Below are 19,249 nucleotides of genomic sequence, written 5' to 3'. Positions count from 1 at the left end.
CGAAGTCACCCAGGTGACAAGTGGAGGAGCGGGATTAGAACTCACTCCTAAACTCGAGCTCTTTCCATTAAGTCACGCTGCTTCTCAGTCAGAGGTATTTATTGAGCACTTACTGTAAACTAGCTGTGGGCCGGGAGCGTGTCTTACCTACTCTCTTGTATCGTACTCACCCAAGCACTTAGTAGAGTGCTCTGCGCGCAGTAAGCACCCAGTGAATATGACTGGCTGATACAAAGTGCTTGGAAGAATAAAATACAACAGAGTTGGAAGATACGTTTCCTGCGCACAAAGAGCTTACAGTCTAGCGGGGGAGACGGACGTTTATACAAATCAATAATTTACCTCCATCTCCCTCTCAGCTGTTCAGTCCCCAGCCCTCGATCTGGAAGGCGGAGGCTGCTCGTTGTCCCCAAGACAAGGTCAGCTTTTCCCCAGTACTGGGATACAGTAATAATGATGATGATAATAATAACTGTGCCATTTATTAAGTGCTTAGTATGTGCCGAGCTCTGGGATACATACAAGATCATCCGTTTGGATGTAACCCCTCTCTCATTTGGAGTTCCCACTCTAAGGGGGAAGGGGAATAAGTATTTAATCCACCTTTTTTTTTTTACAGTTGAGGAAACTGAGGCTCAGAAAAATGAAGCGATTTGTCCAAGGTTAGTCAGTCGACTGTATTTATTGAGCACTCACTTTATGCAGAGGGCTTGGGAGAATACAAAATAGCGGTATAACAGAAACAATCCCTGCCCACAGTGAGTTTATAATCTAGAGGGAGAGACAGACATGTGGCGGAACCGGGATTAGAACCCAGGTCTCCTGACTTCCAGGCCCATGCACTTTCTACCAGGCTGGGATATTCATTTCCCATTGCTCCCCCCTTTCTCGCCGGCCCTTCCCCTGTCCTCGTTTCTTCCCCGACACCCTCTTCTGGACCGGCACCGGGTCCGATTCTAATATGGGGAGCCGGAGACCGGTGAATAATGGGGGTCAAAGTTCCCGCCCTTGCCCCCCCCCCCCCCCGCTGTATCCCTCCTCGGACCAACGGAACCTCTTGGAGCTGGATCTGAACCAAGAAACGGCTCCAGATGGGTCCGGCCAGTATACTGGTCCATCGGCCAACTGGGCCATCAACCATGACCCTTTCCTCCCCCTCAACCGGCTGGGCCGAGCAGGTCAAGATTTGTGCTGGGGTTTGCACCGTGGCCTAGTGGAAAGAGCACGGGCTTGGGAGTCAGAGGATGTTGGTTCTAATCCCGTCTCCTCCACTTGTCTGCTGTGTGACGTCACTTCACTTCTTCTCTGTGCCTCGGTTCCCTCATCTGTAAAATGGGGATTAAGACTGTGAGCGCCACATGGGGCAACTTGATTACCTTCGTATCTACCCCAGCGCTTAAAACAATGCTTGACACACAGTAAGCACTTAACAAACACCATAATTATTAATTCTTATTATTATGGTGGGTGGGTGGGGGACCCGGTAGGTGACCCCCAGCCGAGGGGAGGGGGTAAAGGTGGCCAGGTTGGGGGGGGGGGGGGCAGAGGGATAAGCCATGGCCGAACCAACTTCTAGGAATGAAACTTCCCTCCCCTCATATTTGCCCGTTGCTACCTTAAAAGCCCAGCGGGTCACATCTGGCATTTGGCCTTTCCTCATGTTTCAGCCTTCCCCTTGCCGGGAGGAGCCGGAGATTGCACATCTGGGCGTTCAAACATACAAAGGAATCGCCGGAGCAGGGAACGATCCCATCCCCGAGGGGACCCGCACCGACCGGACAAGATGCACTTTTAGGAAGCGGGCCGGGAGATCTCCGGGAGGAGTCCCACAACTCAACGGAGGAGGAAGAGGAGGGGAGAAAGAGGAGGAAAAGGACGAGGAGGAGACGGAGGAGAAGGAGTCGGGGGCGCCAAAATGAAACCTCAGGTCTCTTCTCCCGTGCTGTGCTTTTTTATACAAATTCTGGTGCTTAGAGTTTCGCCTCCCACTTCGGCCGCCCCGTCGCCCATCATCAAATTTCCTGGAGATGTCTCTCCGCGGACGGACAAAGAACTGGCTGTGGTAGGGATCTTTTCCTGGGGGCTGGGTCAAGGGGGTGGCGATGGGGGGCAGGGAGGGGATCTTTGCCCAGGACCAGCAGATTGCAGCATCTTCGGCTCTCCCTCCGATTCCGTTACCTGTCCTCCCCTGCTAGACTGGAAACTCCTAGAGGACGGGGATGCCTTCTACCAACTCTACTGTCCTGGTCTCTTCCAGGCGCTCGGTACAGTGTTCCTCACACAGTGAGCACTCGGTAAATCCCGACTGTGAGCCCGTTGTTGGGTAGGGATGGTCTCTGTTGCCGAATTGTACTTTCCAAGTGCTTAGTTCAGAGCTCCGCACACTGGAAGCGCTCAATAAGTATGATTGAATGGATGAATGATTGGTTTTTGATCCGTTCCTGGAGGACTCTCTCAATTTTCTCCAGGGGCTGGGGAGAGGGAAGCTGGCAAGAGTGGGGCAGGAAACTTTTCCAGGGGAAGAAGGTAGAAGGGAAACCCCCTCTCCCCCAAACCCTAGCCCTGATTCTGAGAGGCCTAGAGGCACTCAGAGAGGCTGGGATCACCTTGTTTACTCGGTCACCTCTTGCATTAAGCAAGCTTTGTGGACAATTACAATGGATTGGGGGGCTCAGGCGGTTGGGGGGAGGTAATGTCCAGAAGCTGGAGTCTCTGGTCTCTTCCCTGAGTGCAGTCACTCACACGCTCACTCGCACACTCAGTCAATCTGTGGAATTTGTTGAGTGCTAATGGTATGCAGAGGTCAGAATTAAGAGGTTGGGGGAGTCCAGTGGATTTAGCGGACACTACTTGGTGTATCCCTCCAATCCCCTCCCCCCAGGCCGGGGCTGCTTTGCGGGTCCGGCGGATTCTGGGTTTAAGGATGGGGGAGGGTGGGTTGGGTGGACAGGGGGAGGAGCAGGAGAAATGAGACGCAGACGAGTAAATCAGAGTCTCGTGCCTCCTGGCGGGAAACCAGGAGTGGGATTTTTAACTGTTGCAGAACCTCTGAGTACATAATGGAAATTTCTCCCCACCTCCCCTCCCCCGCCACCCCAGTGATCCTGGTCTGCCTTGCCCTGCCCCAAATCTGGGGTGGGGAGGATTAGGGATGGGGGGTGGGGGGCCAGAGGCCTCCCCCTTTATTCCCCAGGGCCCCCGCCGGGAGGAAACGGTAACCAAGGAACACGGGCCAAGTCAACACAAACAAAGAAGCTTCCCCCGTGCCAAGCCTTGCCAGGGGTCCAGTCGATGCCCGCCACTGCGGCCCCCCGCCCCCAGTTCCAAGGGCGGAGTTCCCCTGGAGTCAAAGTCCCGCCCTGGGCTTCCCCGATCCCCAAGTCTGGGAAGGGCTGGGATCCTCTGGGAAGGCAGGATAGGCAGCGCCCAGCTGGGATCTCAATCCTTCGATGGTATTTATTGACTGCTTACTGTGTGCAAAGCACTGTACGAAGCACTTGGGAGAGTACAATACAACTGAGTGGGTAGTCGCATTCCCTGCTCACAAGCCAGAGGGATCCGTGAGCCCCATGTGGGACGGGGACTGTGTCCAACCTGATCTACTTGTATCTTCTACCCTAACGCTTAGTACTGAGCCTGGCACATAGTAAGTACTTAACAAATACTACAGTTATTATTAATATTACTAACTTCCCATTTGGTCCCCTGCCATCCCAAAGAGACGCCAGAACATCTCAGGCAGAGTAGGAAGTGATATTATAATCCAGGTGGTTCGGGAAGTGATGTCATTACGGCGAGAGCCATGGAGAGGGCAGATGGATCTGGGGTCAGAATCAGGTGGGCCCCCAGACGAGAGACATTTCGGGAAGGGATCTGGCTGCCCAGGGCCAGTGATTTGGTCAGAGGATGCCGGGCCAACCGGGGACCGTAGTAACCATGAGCTCCGAGCGGCACGTCCTCCTAACCGTGACTGTCAGTGTGTTCGGTTGCGTGTACACCCACGCTATTGTGTGTTGCAGCAATATCTGAACACGTTCTACGGCTGCCCCAAGGAGAAATGCAACCTCTTTGTGCTGAAGGACACCTTAAAGAAGATGCAGAAGTTCTTTGGGCTCCCGGAGACTGGGGAGCTGGACCAGAACACGATCGACACCATGAAGAAGCCACGCTGTGGGAACCCGGACGTGGCCAATTACAATTTCTTTCCCAGAAAGCCCAAGTGGGATAAGAACCAGATCTCATACAGGTCTGACCATCCCCCACTTTGGGCAGAATAGGGGCTGGGGATGGGCTGGCAAGGCTGGGTTGGGGTCGGGGCCGGGGGAGGTGGCCCACGGAAGAGGAGGAAAGGCAAAGCCTCGTGACGGGGAGGGGAAGAGTGGCCAGACTGAGCAACGTGTAAGCCTCAAAGACGTCGGGCAGAGAGACTGAAAAAAACATAATCGGCTCAGTGGGGATGAAAGTGTAGCAGGTCAGTCCGGAAGACGGCATCGCTAATAAGAGAGCAGCGTGGCATAGTGGATACAGCACGGGCCTGGGAGTCAGGTCATGGGTTCTTATCCTGTCTTTACCACTTGTCTGCTCTGTAACTTCGGCAAGTCACTTCATTTCTCTGTTGCCTCAGTTACCTCATCTGTAAAATGGGGTTTGAGCCTGCGAGTCCCACATGGGACAGGGACTCTGCCAATGCAATTTGATTGTATCCAACCCAGCACTTATTATGGTGCCTGGCACAGAGTAACCGCTTAACAAATGCCATCATTAAGTACGGTTCCAGTTGGAATTGTTTCAGAGCGGACACTTTGAAGCATTTTAATCCTTCTGCTGAGTCCCTGGTCTGGGGACTCCACGGTGGCTTGGGAGCTGGGCCGCGCCTCGCCAATGCAAGTGCCAAAAATCGGATGCCGCCCACACCTGCGGAGGGCCCGGCGGCCAGTGAGCCGGCATGGCTCCAGGCGGGGTGCGGGGCTTCTCGGGGGTAGGGTCGAGAGGAAAGCCAGTACGTGCTGCTGCTGCTCCTGGTCTTCCGGTCGGCGACGCACAGGCCCCGGCTCCAGGCTGAGACACAGAACCATTCCCTCTCCAAATTCAGAAGAAGCAGGGCCCAGTCTGGGTTCCGGCTGACGCTGACCAAGAAGGGCAGCATCATCAAGATGGGTGGCTGGGACCGGGACTCAGAAGGGAATTGGCTTATCCTACGGGGGCTGATTCTGGCCAGGATAATAAGGACACAGCCTAGCTTTGCAGACTAGTACAGGCCCAGGGGCCTGAGCAACATCAGGTTGCAGGCAAGAGAGAGCTCCACGCCTGCCCAGATCTCACGCTCACGGTCAGGCCTCATTGCTGGGATGGCCGAGCACGGGCGTGGAAGGGAGAGATTTGTCTGTCTTCCTATTTCCAAGAGCTCTGGATCCAGGTGTCGTCGACACAAGCGCAGTCGATAGTGGTGTTATTCAAGGACACCGGTCCGATCTGAAGAATAACTCACCACGGCTGGAAGGGACACCAGAGCCAGGACTAGGCCAGGGTGGGCCGAGCCAAGGAAAGGGGTGATGTTGGGAGCCGCATGCATTCTGGGATGGGTTTCTGCTGACGACCCCCCCTCCCCACCCTCAGGATCATCGGCTACACCCCAGACCTGGACCCAGAGACGGTGGACGATGCCTTCGCCCGGGCTTTCCAGGTCTGGAGTGACGTCACCCCGCTCAAGTTCTCCCGGATCCACGACGGGGAGGCCGACATCATGATCAACTTCGGCCGCTGGGGTAAGCGGGGTGGACGTGGCTGGGCGGGGCGGACCCGGGGTGGGGCAGAGTAGACCTAGGGCCGGGTGGTATGGACCCAAGTGAGCCAGTAGATGCTGGAGTTGGGAGTGTGGACACTGATGTGGATGGATGGATGGATCGGAGGATCCCGGAGTTGCCTCGGTCCAGTCACGCAGATGTCAGGCCCGAGCATCTGCTCAGAGGAATTCACGAGAGCACTAGTGGTTTGCCCAGCACCACTTGCTCTCTCCTCTCCCTGCCACATCTGTTCCCGCTAGGGCCCAGGGTGCGCTGAGCAAGTCGGCGGGCAGGGTGGTCAGCGTGGCTGCAAGGTGGGCAGTGTGGTTGGCGGAGCGGTGTGGACGCTGGGGTGATTAGGGTGGATGTGGAGGTCGAGGAGGCGGCGGATCGGAGTGGGCAACATAGACCGTGGATTAGGCAGTGTCGATGGGTTTTTAGACTCCAGGGGTTAGAGTGACCCTAATGCAGTCAGTCCCGTAGGCCTGGGGAGAGGCTCCAACCCATTCCCTGCCTCAGTCTGGGACCCGGGGATTTCTCACAAGGCACCCCAGGCTTGCCGGATGCGGCTCCTGGTGGGTTCAGATACAAGTGAGGTCCGAGGGCTGGGGATTGCCTCCCTGGAGTTTCTAATCCCCTGGACCCAGGGTCCTGCCTGGGCCAGCTCAATTCAGGGCCGGTGGCCAGGAGACAGGATGGTCCTAGGGGTGGAAGTCAACTGTAGGAGGAGAGGAGGGGACGTCTCCTTTGGTGAGGATGGAGTTGCCAGTGAGGTGGGTGGGCGCAAGTCTTCCACAGAGGATGGGATCCTGGTTGAGCTCTCTTCTGTCCTTCCCCACGGCCAGCAGTCACTCACGGCCTGCCGGGCTCCTGACTCACTCACCCTCTCTCTCTCTCTCGCTCACTCCATCAGAGCACGGGGATGGCTACCCGTTTGATGGCAAAGATGGCTTGCTGGCTCACGCCTTCGCCCCAGGATCCGGCGTGGGCGGAGACTCCCACTTCGACGACGATGAGCTGTGGACTCTGGGCGAGGGACAAGGTAGGGAGCTTGGCCCTTCTGAGCCGGGGGAGGGGAAGCCGTCCTGGATCTCGCCGTATAGGGCATCATACGAAATCGTGACCGGCACCGGCAACGCCCACCTGCCAAGTCTGATGACACCAACTCTGTCGACCCATTGTGCATCCCAATTGTACACCGGTGTATCAGGCCCAAGGCAAAGTTGCCTAGTGGACAGAGAACAGGCCTGGGAGTTGGAAGGACCAGGGTTCTAATACCTGCTCCGCCATTCGTCTGTAGGGTGACCTTTGGCAAGTCACTTAACTTCTCTGAGGCTCAGTTCCTCCATCTGTAAAATGGGGATTAAGACTGCGAGCCCTGTGGGGGACAGGGACTGTGTCTAACCCGATTATCTAATATCTACCCCGGCGCTTAGTAAGGTATTATATTATTGGCATATAGTAAGCGCTTAACAAGCCGCATTATTATTATTTTTATGAGCCCGCATCCCTCACCTGCCACTGCTTCCTAAGGAAATTCCACTCCTGGGAGAGAGTCGGTCGAGGGCGGGCCTTTCTGAGTCTCCAGGTCAGGGGAATCTGGGTTCCAATGGGACAGGTCAGGAGAGAGCCAACGCCAGAGAGGGCCAGGCTGCGGACCCCGGGCTGAGGCGGCCGCCCGCCCTGTCGGGTACGGGGTCGGCGGTGTCCGACGCTCTCCACGGATGACTCGGGGGTGCGGTTCTCTCTCTCTCACGCCACAGTGGTCAGGGTGAAGTACGGGAATGCTGACGGCGAATACTGCAGATTCCCGTTCCTGTTCAACGGCAAGGAGTACACCAGCTGCACGGACGCCGGCCGCAGCGACGGCTTCCTCTGGTGCTCCACCTCCTACGACTTTGAGTCTGAGGGGAAGTACGGCTTCTGCCCCCATGAATGTGAGTCCCCTGTGTCAGAGCGGGGAACCCCGGCCGGGGAGAGGGAGGGGGCTACCAAGGTGGCGGGGCAGGGGCTCGGGGAGGTCTCGGAAGAGGCTCGGCGTTGGATCCGGACCGCTGAATCCTGGAAGGCACCACTGTGCCATGAGCTATGAGGTCCAGGCCTGGTCCTGTTGCAGCTCCCCAAGGACCCTCTAATTCCAGGGCTGGGGCCGCCTGGGCCACCGGGCCTCGGAGGCCAAGATCGGAAGTGGTGGGACGGCCGGGAGAAAGGGTTGTCGGGAAGCGTGGCAGCTGGCAAAGGTCAGAGGGCAGCGGGATGCAGCTGTCCGATCCTGCTGAGCGAAAGCGTGCCGTATGCCCTCTGGGTGCGCAAGGAGTTAACCCCGCAGGACGCCGGCGGTCCTCCCTGCCCGACCGGGCCTCCTCCCCCCCCCCCCGGCACTCCCCCAGCCGGGAGGGAAGCCGTGGCTGAGGGCCCGCAGGACTGGGGGAGGGAGAGCCGGAGGGGCGGGCGGATGGACGGGGATGGCGTCACGTCTGGCAGACCCCAGGCGGCTCGCTCACAGATGGTCCTTGTTAAGCACATTGCGGTCAGCTGCCGGTTCGGGATTCCAGAACACCATTTTGTAGAGTCGTCCTTCTCTGGGAGCGCGGCCCTCCTCGGCCGGCCGTCTGCCCGGGCAGCTGGACCCCTCCCCCGCGCCAGCCCCCGACCGTCTCCCCAAGGCCCCTTCCTTCCCACAGCCTCCAGCTGAGGAGCGGGCTTGAGGCCTGGGGTGTCTCTGCCTTTTCTCCCCCTCACCCTGCGGCCTGTCTCTGCAAGGGGTTGGACAGAACCCCAAATAGTTGAGCTCCCTCACCCCTGCCCGACCTTCCCAGTTGTCCCAGTCCCCCAGAAACGGCCGGGACAGAGAACCAGGAGGCAGGCAGCCCCCTTGGTCTCCCTGGCAGTGTGGCTCTGCCTGAGTCTCGAGCAGGCCGGCACCAGTTCTGGGGCACCGGTTGCGCGCGTGTGGCCGCGCGGCCCCGGTCGTGCGTCTCCGGCCGTGAGGCGTCGGTCGTCCGTCTCCGGCTACGGGGCGCTGACCTCCTCCTCCTTCCCTCTCTCCTCCTGCGTCCCCCCGGCCGGCTGCAGCGCTGTTCACCATGGGGGGCAATGCGGAGGGGCAGCCCTGCAAGTTCCCCTTCAAGTTCCAGGGCTCCTCCTATGACAGCTGCACCACAGAGGGACGGACAGACGGCTACCGCTGGTGCGGCACCACCGAGGATTATGACCGGGACAAGAAGTACGGCTTCTGCCCGGAGACCGGTGCGTGCGACCCCGCTCTCAGCCCCCGGCCCCTGCCCCGCCCCACTTCACTGCCCTCTACCCCCAGTTCCCAGGTGACTAGCACTAGTCTAGCAAAAGCCAGGGGAGCCAATCAATCAGTCAGTATTCTCTGAGAACTTAGTCTGGGCAGAGCACTGTACTAAGCGCTTGGGAGAGCACAATCTAACTTAGTCGGTAGCCACGTTCCCTGCCCACAGTTAGCTTTCGGCGTAGAGGAGTCTAGCTACGGTGTGGTTGATGGTATTCGTTAACCGCTTAACTATGCGCTAGGCACCGTACTAAGCACTGGAGTGGAGAGAAGCAAGTTGTGTTGGACACATTCCCTGTCCCATGTGGGGTTCCCAGTCTCAATCCCCATTTTACGGACGAGGGAACCGAGGCCCAGAGAAGTGACGTGACTTGCCCAAGGTCACGCGGCAGACACGTGGCAGAGCCGGGACGCCGTAGGGGTGGAGTTGGGGGCTGGGAAGGTGCAAATAATAATAACCGTGGTAATTATTAAACCTTACTAAGTACTGAGGCTCAGCATGGCCTAGAGGATAGGGCGCAGGCCTGGGAGTCGAAAGGTCCCGGGTTCTAATCCCTGCTCTGCCACTTGTCTGCCGTGACCTTCTCCGTGCCTCAGTTACCTTATCTGTAAAATGGGGATTTAGACAGCGAGTCCCATGTGGGACATCATCTGTGTCCAACCTCATTAGCTTATACCTACCTCAGTGCTGAGTACAGTGCCTGGGAAATAGTAAGGGCTTAACGGATACCATAGAAAAAGGACTAACCACTGGGGTAGATAAAAGATCATCATACTGGACAAAGTGCATGTCCCACACAGGGTAAGGGGTAGGGATATGCAGGAACTACTGTGATCCTTTTACAGATGAGGAAACTGAGGCCCAAGAGGCTAAGTGAGTTGCCCAAAGTCATAGAGCAGGCCAGGGGAAGACCTGACACTAGAATTCTGCCTCTTTCCGCTAGGTCCCGCCGCCTTCCGTGTCTCCCCTCGGGGTCAGGGGCCTGGCAGGGTACTCTGTTGTTCTCTCTCCAGTGCTCGGTACAGTGTTCTGCACACAGTCAAGCGCTCAATAAGTACCGAGGATTGACTGATGGGCAGAAGTCAGGCAGTGGGGTTAAAAGGCAGGCTGGGGCAATAGCTGTTCTCTCGGTCCCCCATCCAGACTCCTGGAAGACACACTGACACCTTCATCTCCCTCAATCCCCTGGAGGTCCCCTTCTCTTCCCCTCCACCCTGGGTCTGCAGTGCGGCCCCCCTCACTTCATGCCCCCCCCCAGTGAACCTCATCCTCCTCTGCCCCGCAGCCATGTCGACGGTCGGGGGGAACTCAGAGGGAGCCCCCTGTGTGTTTCCCTTCACCTTCCTGGGGAACAAGCACGAATCCTGCACCAGCGCCGGCCGCAGCGACGGCAAGATGTGGTGTGCCACCTCCGCCAACTACGACGACGATCGCAAGTGGGGATTCTGCCCGGACCAGGGTGAGCACCCCCCCCCCGGGAGAGCCCCGTCCCGCCCCTTGCCGCCGGGGTTTCCCAGCGCGGCCTGGATCCCAAGAGGCTTACCGCTCCCTGCCCTTCCACCCGGGTCCTGCTCAGGTTACAGCCTGTTCCTGGTGGCTGCCCACGAGTTCGGTCACGCCATGGGCCTGGAGCACTCGGAGGACCCTGGGGCCCTGATGGCCCCCATCTACACCTTCACCAAGAGCTTCCGCCTGTCCAATGACGACATCAAAGGCATCCAGGAACTCTACGGTAAACGGGAGGCCAGAGGGGCGGCGGGTCGGAGAGGTGTCACCTGTGAGGGGGCCTGGGGTCGGAGGAATTCGTCGCTTTTAGAAATGGAAACAGGGTGGACCTGGGGGAATCAGAGGACCTGAGTTCTAATTCTGACCCCGCCACGTATCTGCTGCGTGACCTTAGCCAAGTCATTTCACTTCTCTGGGCCTCGGTTATCTCATCCGTAAAATGGAGATTCAATACCTGTACTCCTTTCTATTTAAATTGTGAACACTTTGTGGAGCAGGGACAGAATCTGACCGGATTATATCTTCCTCAGCGCTGAGAACAGTGCCTGACACACAGTAAGAGCTTAACACATACCACGATTTTTTTTATTAGTATTATTATAATAATCCCGGCTCTGCAACTTGCCTGCCGGGTAACCCTGGGAAGTCGTTTCTCTGTGCCCCAGTTTCTTGATTAGTAAAATGGGGCTTCAAAACCTGTTCTCCCTTATATGTCGAATTTGAATCCTGGTTGGAGAAGGGGACTGTGTCCAGCCTAAATATCTTGTATCTACCTCAGCACTTAGTACAGTGCTTAGCACGTAGTAAGTAAAAGTTTAACAAATACCATGGTTGTTATTACTATGCAGCCTCAAGGTGCTCCTTGAAATACCCTTCTTCCTGTCCAGTTGCATTACATGTTTCTCCCTCCTTGTTCCCTGCCCTATCCAGGTCCCCTTCCAGAACACACATAAACACAGACACACGCAGCACATGTAGCACAGGTGACCAAAATAAACCAATCCCCTAAGCCTCTCTTCTCACCTGTTCACTGTCGGCCAACCGTTGTTCCTGTTGTGAGCCCCCGCTCCCAGTAGGTCTCCCCAGAGTGTTTGCGGGTCACCCCTCCTCAGCAGGTTTTTTGTTTTTTGATGATATTTGTTAAGCACTAACTCTGTGCCAGGCACTGTATTAAGCACTGGAGTAGATACACACTAATTAGGTTGAACACTGTCCCTGTCCCGCGTGAAGCTCACAATCAATCCCTATTTTGCAGGTGAGGGAACTGAGTCACAGAGAAATGAAGTGACTTGCCCAAAGTCTCACATAGCAGACAAGCTGGGATTAGAACCCAGGTTCTTCCGAGTCCCGGGCCCCTGCTCTGTCCACTAGGCCAAGCAGCTTTCCTGTGGGTAGGGTACTGTAGCTGGTCATATAAAACTGCTCAGGAAAGGGCTAGGCCTCCCTCTTTCCCCTCATCCCCACAACCACTGGCCAGGTTGGGAGACGAGGGGGCCTGGTCGGGGGTCAGGGGTCAGAGGTCACCTCCGCCCATTCCAGGAGGATCTACCGACTTTGGCCCCGGCCCCAGTCCTACTCTGGGCCCTGTCACCCCGGAGATCTGCAAACAGGACATCGTGTTTGACGGCGTCGCGCAGATTCGGGGTGAGACGTTTTTCTTCAAGGACAGGTGAGTGCCGGGGCACCCCCCTACACCTCTCCTCTGTCTCCTTTCCCCCTTCTCCCACTTCCCTTCCCCTTCTCTTTCCTCCCTTCTCTGCCCTCCCCGCCGCCCTGCAGGGCGGGCCCTGCCCAGGGAGATGAGAGCCAGCTGTGAGGCTGAATCATCCCATTTTTACCCCCCTGGACATCCGCTCTAATCTGCCCAGATTCCTGTGGCGAAAAACGAGCCCCCAGAGCAAGGTCACGGGCCCCTTGCTCATGGCCACGTTCTGGCCTGACTTGCCGGAGAAGATCGACGCGGTCTACGAGGCCCCCCAGGAGGAGAAGTCTGTGTTTTTTTCAGGTAAGGGGGGCTGGAGAGGTGGAGGCATGGGGCCTGGCCGCCCCTCTCTGCTGGCACGAACCTTCGGGGCGTTCATTTCACTCAACCCCTCTTCTCCAGGCACAGTGAGTGCTGCTCCTTCTGATGCTTAATACAGTGCTGTGCACACAGTAAGCGCTCAATAAATACAATTGAACGAATGGTGATCCTGACAGATTTCTATGCTATGGTGCCTCTACTGGATGCCAGTCACAGGATATCTCAGAGTGTGAGCCGAGCACGGTGCTAAGCACTGGAGTAGAAGCAAGATAATCAGATCAGATTACAGTATCCCACATGAGAATCACAGTCTAAAGGGGAGGGAAAACAGGTATCAAATCCCCATTTTATAGATGAGCAAAGGGAGGCACAAAGAAGTGACTTGCCCAAGAGCACACAGCAGGCAAGTGACAGAGCTGGAATTAGAACCCAGGTCTTCAGTCTTCCCCTCCATCCCCTCTCACTTGTGCTTGTCCCTCTGAGGTCTCAGAATTTCACTCCGTTCCCTCCCAGCCTCTTCTCATGCCCTTGGACCTGTGACCTTTGGACATTTGAAATTCATCCCAACCCGTATCCCGCAGCATTTATTTATATAATCTTTATATTAGAAATTGTCTCTAGTAATGTCTCCCTCCCCCTCTAAACTGTAAGCTCATTATGGGCAGGGAACAGGTCTGCTAATGCTGTTGTACTGTACTCTCCCCAGTTCTTAGTACAGTGCTCTGCACATAGTAAACTCTCAACAAATGCCACTGACTGATGAGGAAGGTGAAGGAAGGTGGGAGAGTTGAGCGACTTTCTTCTGAGGGGACAAACAACTCCTTCATCAGTCCCAAGCAGAGATTCATTCATTCAATCGTATTTACTGAGCAGTTACTGTGTGCAAGCACTGTACTAAGTGCTTAGGAGAGTATAACAACAGACACATTCCTGCCCACAGTGAGCTGAGATCTAAGAGGAAGGAGGATAGTCAGAGTGAGGACACTCCCTACTTCAGAAAGAGCTTTCCACTACATTTCCCTCCCACTCTAGTCTGTTTTGTTTTTTAATGGTTTGTGTTAAGCGCTTACTATGTGCTAGGCACTGAATTGAGCACTGGAGTAGGTACAAGCTAATCAGGTCGGGCACAGTCCACGTCCCACAGGGACTCTCGGTCTTTATCCCCATCTTACAGATGAGGTCACTGAGAATTTAAGTGACTTGCCCAAGGTGACACAGCAGACAAGTGGTGGAGGTGGGATTGGAACACAGGTCCTTCCGACTCGCAGACCCGGGCTCTACCCACCAGACCATGCTGCTTCACAGTGACTGCTGTTATTACCGCCACAGTTACCGCTGCCGCATCGAGCCCAGGAATTAGATAGGTCGGGGTGAAACGCCTCAGCCGAGGGGTGGACGAGGAGGCTGGGAGCTCTCCGGAGGGTCGGTGACGGTGGGTACGTGTGTGCGTGGGTTTTGTCTTGCACCAGGGGATGAGTACTGGGTCTACGCAGCCAGCACCCTGGAGAGGGGGTATCCGAAGAAACTCAGCAGCCTGGGTCTCCCTGCCGACGTGACACGGGTCGATGCCGCGTTTAACTGGAGCAAAAACAAGAAGACATACATCTTCTCGGGAGAGAAGTTCTGGAGGTAGGACAGGGTCACCAGAGGGCCAGAGCCCAGCCCTCGGCCAGGTCACACAGCGGGAGGAGAGCTGGAGGGGAGCCAGGGCCCTCCCAGACCACAGCCGGGCCCACAACTGGGCCCTCAGCCCAGGCACAGCGGGAGGGCGGCTAGGCCAGAGCCAGGCCGCGGCCCGGCCGCCTCCGGGTCACAGAGCCAGAGGACGGCTGAGGCAGAGCCAGGGGCCGGGAAAGACCGTTTCCTGGCAGGACGTGTGTGGGCTCAGCGAGCTCCTGAGAGGCAGAATGAGGTGGTCCAGAGAGGAGGCCCGGCTGGGCGGAGGTGAGAAGTCCCCTGAGAGTGTGCAGGAAGAGGAGGTGCTGGAGGCTTTCTCGCTGACCTCAGATGGCCGGGTCCTGGGGGTGTCCTGCTGCTGCTGACTGTGTGACCGAGATACGAGAGCCAGAATTAGGGGCTGAGCTGGCTGCTTGAAGCCGGGAGCTCATCTGGGGAGGGGAGATGGGCCGGGGGGCACGTCCCTCCGGACTGTAAGCTCACCGATAGGAGGGAATGTGTCTACCATTTCTAATATGGTTCTCTCCCCAGCGTTTAATGCAGTGTTCTGCACTCAGTAAGGGCTCCAAGTCGACTGATTGACGGAGGTGGGAGCCAGAGCCTGGGGGATGGCAGGAATGGAGCCAGGCTCATTTGGAGCTGACGACCCAGACTGAGCTGAGAGATCGTGCTCCTTGGTGTTGTCCGCCATAGAACCCACTGGCCTAGAGCTGAGCCATCAACACATCACCTTTAAAGCAAGAAGAGTCCACTGCTGTCTTCTTTTCTTATATCATCTGTATGGAATCTGATAGGTGTCTGAACGCTCAGGGATTCCTCCCGCTCCTCACCCTGTTCCGTTCCATATGGAGGGAAAACCCTCCTGAGAAAGGGACAGGCTGATCTCGGCCTTGCTGGCTGCCACTGTGTGGGACGGCAGGCCTGGGTCTGACTAGGCTGTAAGTTTGTTGTGGGCAGGGAATCCTGTTCTACTGTACTTTCCCCAGTGCTTAGTATACAGTGCTCTGCACACAGTATGCAATCAATAAATATCATTGATTGGTTGATAAATTGATTGGGCCTGGAGGCCAGGGTTTAGGAGGAGCCAGAAGTTCCTGGGACAGGGGAGAGGAGAGGATATGTAAGGGAGAGACCCATCATTCGACCAATCATCGGTATTTATTGAGCGCTTGTTGTGTGCGGAGCATCGTGCTAAGCTCTTGGGAGAGTCCAATACGGCAGTGTTGATAGATAGAGTTCCCGTCCCACAGCAGGTACACAGATTCTAAGGTTGAAGGAGAACAGGTATTTAATAATTATCATTATTATTATTATTGTAGTATTTATTAAGCACTTACTATGTGCCAAGCACCACATTAAGAGGTGGAGTAGATAAAAGTAAAGATGAAAGATAAAAGTTACAGTCCCTGACCCACTCGAGGCTCACAGCCTATGTACTGAGGACCTTCTGGGTACAGAACACTGGCCTGGGTACCTACTGAGGGTAAGGCTGGAATTAGTGTCAACTGGGTTCAGGCTGCTCAAAAGGGAAGGACACTGGGAAATTTGCAAAAGAAATCAGAGATGCTATCCCTTCCCTTCTAGAGCTAATAATCAGGTCATTAAAATAACTGTGGTATTCATTGAGCGCCTGTGATACGAGAAACGCTGGGGTTGATACAAGATAATCAGATTGTGCACAGCTCTTTTCCCCCACGGGGCTCACAGTCCAAGTAGAAGGGAGAACAGGTCATGAATCCCCATTTTATAGACGAGGGAACCGAGACACGAAGAAGTAAAGTGACTTGCCCAAGGTCACACAGCAAGCAAGAGGCAGAGTCGGGATTAGAATGCAGATCTTCTGACTCCCAGGCCTGGACTCTTTCTACTAAGGCCATATTGCTTCTCAATCCCTCAAGGGGGAGGCATTAATTGTAAACTGTGGTAGAGCCCGCAGTTAGAACCAGAGAAGAGAAATATAAATGGTAGGCACTAGGGATAGCATGAATTCCTAAAAATAAGTTAGTAGGTAAATCTATGAGGGCAGAGGTGGCTGATGGGATGGTACAAATGGAAAGGTCGGAGGTGAAATTGAGCCAAATAAGTAGACCCCGGTGCCCCTCTACCCTGCCTCTCCCTTGAATCTAGACCCTGCCTCCTTGCCCTAACATGTCTCCCCTTCAGCCTCCTCGTTCGGGCCCTGTCCCCTCCCAGGGCCCCCCAGTAATTGTAGTATTTGTTAAACCCTGAGGAAGGTGCCAAACACTGCCCTAAGCACCTAGGTAGATACAAGATAGTCTGATCAGATACAGTCCCTCTTCCAAAGGGGGGCTCACGGTGTATGGTAGAAGGAGAATTTTTATTTAACTCCCATTTTACCCATGAGGAAACTAAGGCACAGAAAAGTTAAGTCACTTGCCCGAGGTCACAGAACTGACAAATGGCAGAGTGGGGATTCGAAACCAGGTCCCCTGACTTCCAGGCCACTGTTCTTTCTATTGGACCCACAGCCCCAGTCAATGGCTCAACCTCTCTGTGGCCTAACACATTTCCTGTGAAGAAATGAAACAGCTTCGCTGATCATTATCACTGCTCTTACAGAAATAATGGCCAATCAGGAAGCACAGAGCAGGACCCATCACACACAGTCAGCAATTTCCGGGCCCAAGACAGAAGCCCCAGAACTTATTTCCAGGTCCAGAGATACTACCCATGGCCTAGTGGAAAGAGCACGGGCCTGGGAGTTAGGAGACCTGGGTTCTAATCCTTATTCTGCCACTTCCTTCTCGACTTTGAACCCACTGTGATCACGGAACGTGTCTACCAACTTATATCGTACTCTCCCAAGAATTTAATACTGTGCTCTGCACACAGAAAGGGCTCAATATATACCACTGTCTGATCGTTGTACTCTCCCAAGCGCTTTGCAGAGACTTACTATACATAGTAAATACTCAACAAACACCACTGATTGATTGCCTGTTTTGTGACCTTGGGCTAGCCTCAATTTCTATGTGCCTCAGTTTCTTCATCTGTTGACTGGGAATTAAATACCTGTTCTCCCTCCCCATTAGACTACGAACCCTAAGTGGGACGTGACTGTTTCTGAGCTGATCACCCCGTATCTACCCCAGTGCTTAAGCACAGAGCTGGGCATGTAGCAAATACCACTATCGTAACAATAACAGTTATTATTATTACTACCCAGGAGGTAAACAGAGGGGAGATCCTTGGGGTGGGGCCCAAGAGTTAGACAGGAGATCAGTCAATCAATCAATGGCATTGGCTGAACGCCCGTTGTGGGCCGAGTTCCATGCTAAATATTTGGGCGAGTTCAACAGCAACAAAAGACATGTTTCCTGCCTGCAGGGAGTTTATAATCTAGTCTCTCTAAGAGATTGAGCAAAAACAGGGGTCACTGAAGTTGCGGATGGAAGAGTTTCTCTGTTAGTGTTGGCACCACTGGCCTGGGGTTCCTGGCGGGTGGCCATCTTAAACGTTGCAGGCTTTGTGCACTTACAGTCCAACTCAGTCACCAAGCGGAGTGAAGGGCCCCAAGTATAAACAAGTCCCTCCAACCTCAGCCATGAAGCCAAACGAGCATTCAACATCACATTTCTCACAACACAGGTCGAGCAGCCTTGACTAAGCACTGAGGCGGGCTCTAGATTCAAGGGAGAGGCAGAGTCGAGGGGACGCGGGGCCTACTTATTCGATTCATTTTCACCTCCAGTCTTTCCATTTGTGCCATCCCGTCAAGCACCGTGCTAAGCAGTAGAGTGATCGGGTGCAGTCTGTGGGTAAGGAGAACAAGAAAGATCCCCATTCTCAAATGAGGAAACTGAGGAATAGAGATTAAAAAGTGACTTGCCCAAAGTCTCATGCCCCAGCAGCAGAGCTGGGGTTAGAACCTGCGTCTCTTGACTCTGTCCCACGCTCTTTCCACTAGGCCACACTACCTCCCTTGACCCAGTTAAAACCTGTGGGTCATACCACAGCCGGCTCACCCTGCTTAAAACCTCGGCTGGCCCTTTCCAACTGAGGAACTGGTTCTACCAACGACATGTGAGGCCCAGACTCACCTCAACCCTCCCTGCCCCTCAGGTACAACGAAGTGAAGAAGAAAATGGATCCTGGTTTTCCCAAGCTCATAGCCGATTCTTGGAACGGAGTCCCCGACAGCCCAGATGCGGCACTGGACCTTCAGGGGAGCGGTAAGCCGCCATCTGGCTTCTGACCTCTGACATTCTCCCTCTCTCCAGAGCCATTGATTTCCCCCACCCCGGCCCCCGGCTCCCGGTGAACACGGGCACCGCTCCCGAGCGGTGGAACTTGGAACCTGGGTCAGAGGGGCAGGCTGATAGATCTCCTGAAACTCCCTTCCTTTTCTTCCCTTCACAGGGCACAGCTACTTCTTCAAGGACTGGTATTATCTCAAAATGGAGGACAAGAGTTTGAAGATCGTTAAAGTTGGCAGCGTCAAATCCGACTGGCTGGGCTGCTGAGGTCTAAGGACGATCCATAAACCCAATATTTGCTTCTATTCTTACTTTACGCCTTCTCTGTAATTAGAACTAGATCTCAAAGCTTATTAATGGATCGGTCTGGAACCGGTTGCTGAAACACTAAATACTAGTAGTCTATAGGTTCTCGCGCCCGATAATTTAAGATACTGTACAGTTCGTTCCCGGCCTGGGGACCCAGAGATGTCTATTGTATGTACTCTCAAGTATGTCTCAGAGAAGAGAGTCTGTCTGCACTTTGATATTCCATACATGCCCCGGTGCTTATAACCCGTGTGGGAATCCTCGGCCCCATCTCTAGTTACCGACCGAGCACAATAGAGGTTCTAATAATTGTGGTATTTAAGTGTTTACTATGTGCCAGGCACCGTACTAACCGCTGGAGTGGATACAAGCAAATCGGGTTGGACGCAGTCCCTGTCCCACCTGGGGCTCTCCGTCTCCATCCCCATTTTACAG

The 19,249-nt window shown here is 55.0% G+C and overlaps 1 protein-coding gene across 1 annotated transcript; it reads left to right on the top strand.

Annotated features, from left to right (window-relative positions):
* Positions 1-1,687: 1,687 nt before the first annotated feature.
* On the top strand, positions 1,688-19,026 carry MMP2 (matrix metallopeptidase 2). The gene is made up of 13 exons (XM_007669433.3): positions 1,688-2,062; positions 4,020-4,246; positions 5,617-5,765; positions 6,697-6,825; positions 7,547-7,720; positions 8,859-9,032; positions 10,368-10,541; positions 10,659-10,814; positions 12,128-12,257; positions 12,457-12,593; positions 14,081-14,240; positions 18,372-18,481; positions 18,669-19,026. Exons 1-13 carry the CDS (start codon positions 1,916-1,918, stop codon positions 18,770-18,772), a joined length of 1,971 nt encoding a protein of 656 aa, XP_007667623.1. The 5' UTR covers positions 1,688-1,915; the 3' UTR covers positions 18,773-19,026.
* Positions 19,027-19,249: the final 223 nt, after the last annotated feature.

The sequence above is a fragment of the Ornithorhynchus anatinus genome, chromosome 11 (genome assembly GCF_004115215.2).
Source record: "Ornithorhynchus anatinus isolate Pmale09 chromosome 11, mOrnAna1.pri.v4, whole genome shotgun sequence".
NCBI classification, from domain to species: domain Eukaryota; kingdom Metazoa; phylum Chordata; class Mammalia; order Monotremata; family Ornithorhynchidae; genus Ornithorhynchus; species Ornithorhynchus anatinus.
Note: the sequence above shows the minus strand (reverse complement) of the source record. Positions and strands in the feature narration are given on the sequence as shown.

Excerpts from the sequence above, each read along its gene's own strand:
- MMP2 (XM_007669433.3), top strand. The coding sequence starts at position 1,916 with ATGAAACCTCAGGTCTCTTCTCCCGTGCTGTGCTTTTTTATACAAATT. Across the intron at positions 4,247-5,616 it reads AAGAACCAGATCTCATACAG|GATCATCGGCTACACCCCAG; the intron begins GTCTGACCATCC and ends CCCCACCCTCAG. Across the intron at positions 5,766-6,696 it reads GATCAACTTCGGCCGCTGGG|AGCACGGGGATGGCTACCCG; the intron begins GTAAGCGGGGTG and ends TCACTCCATCAG.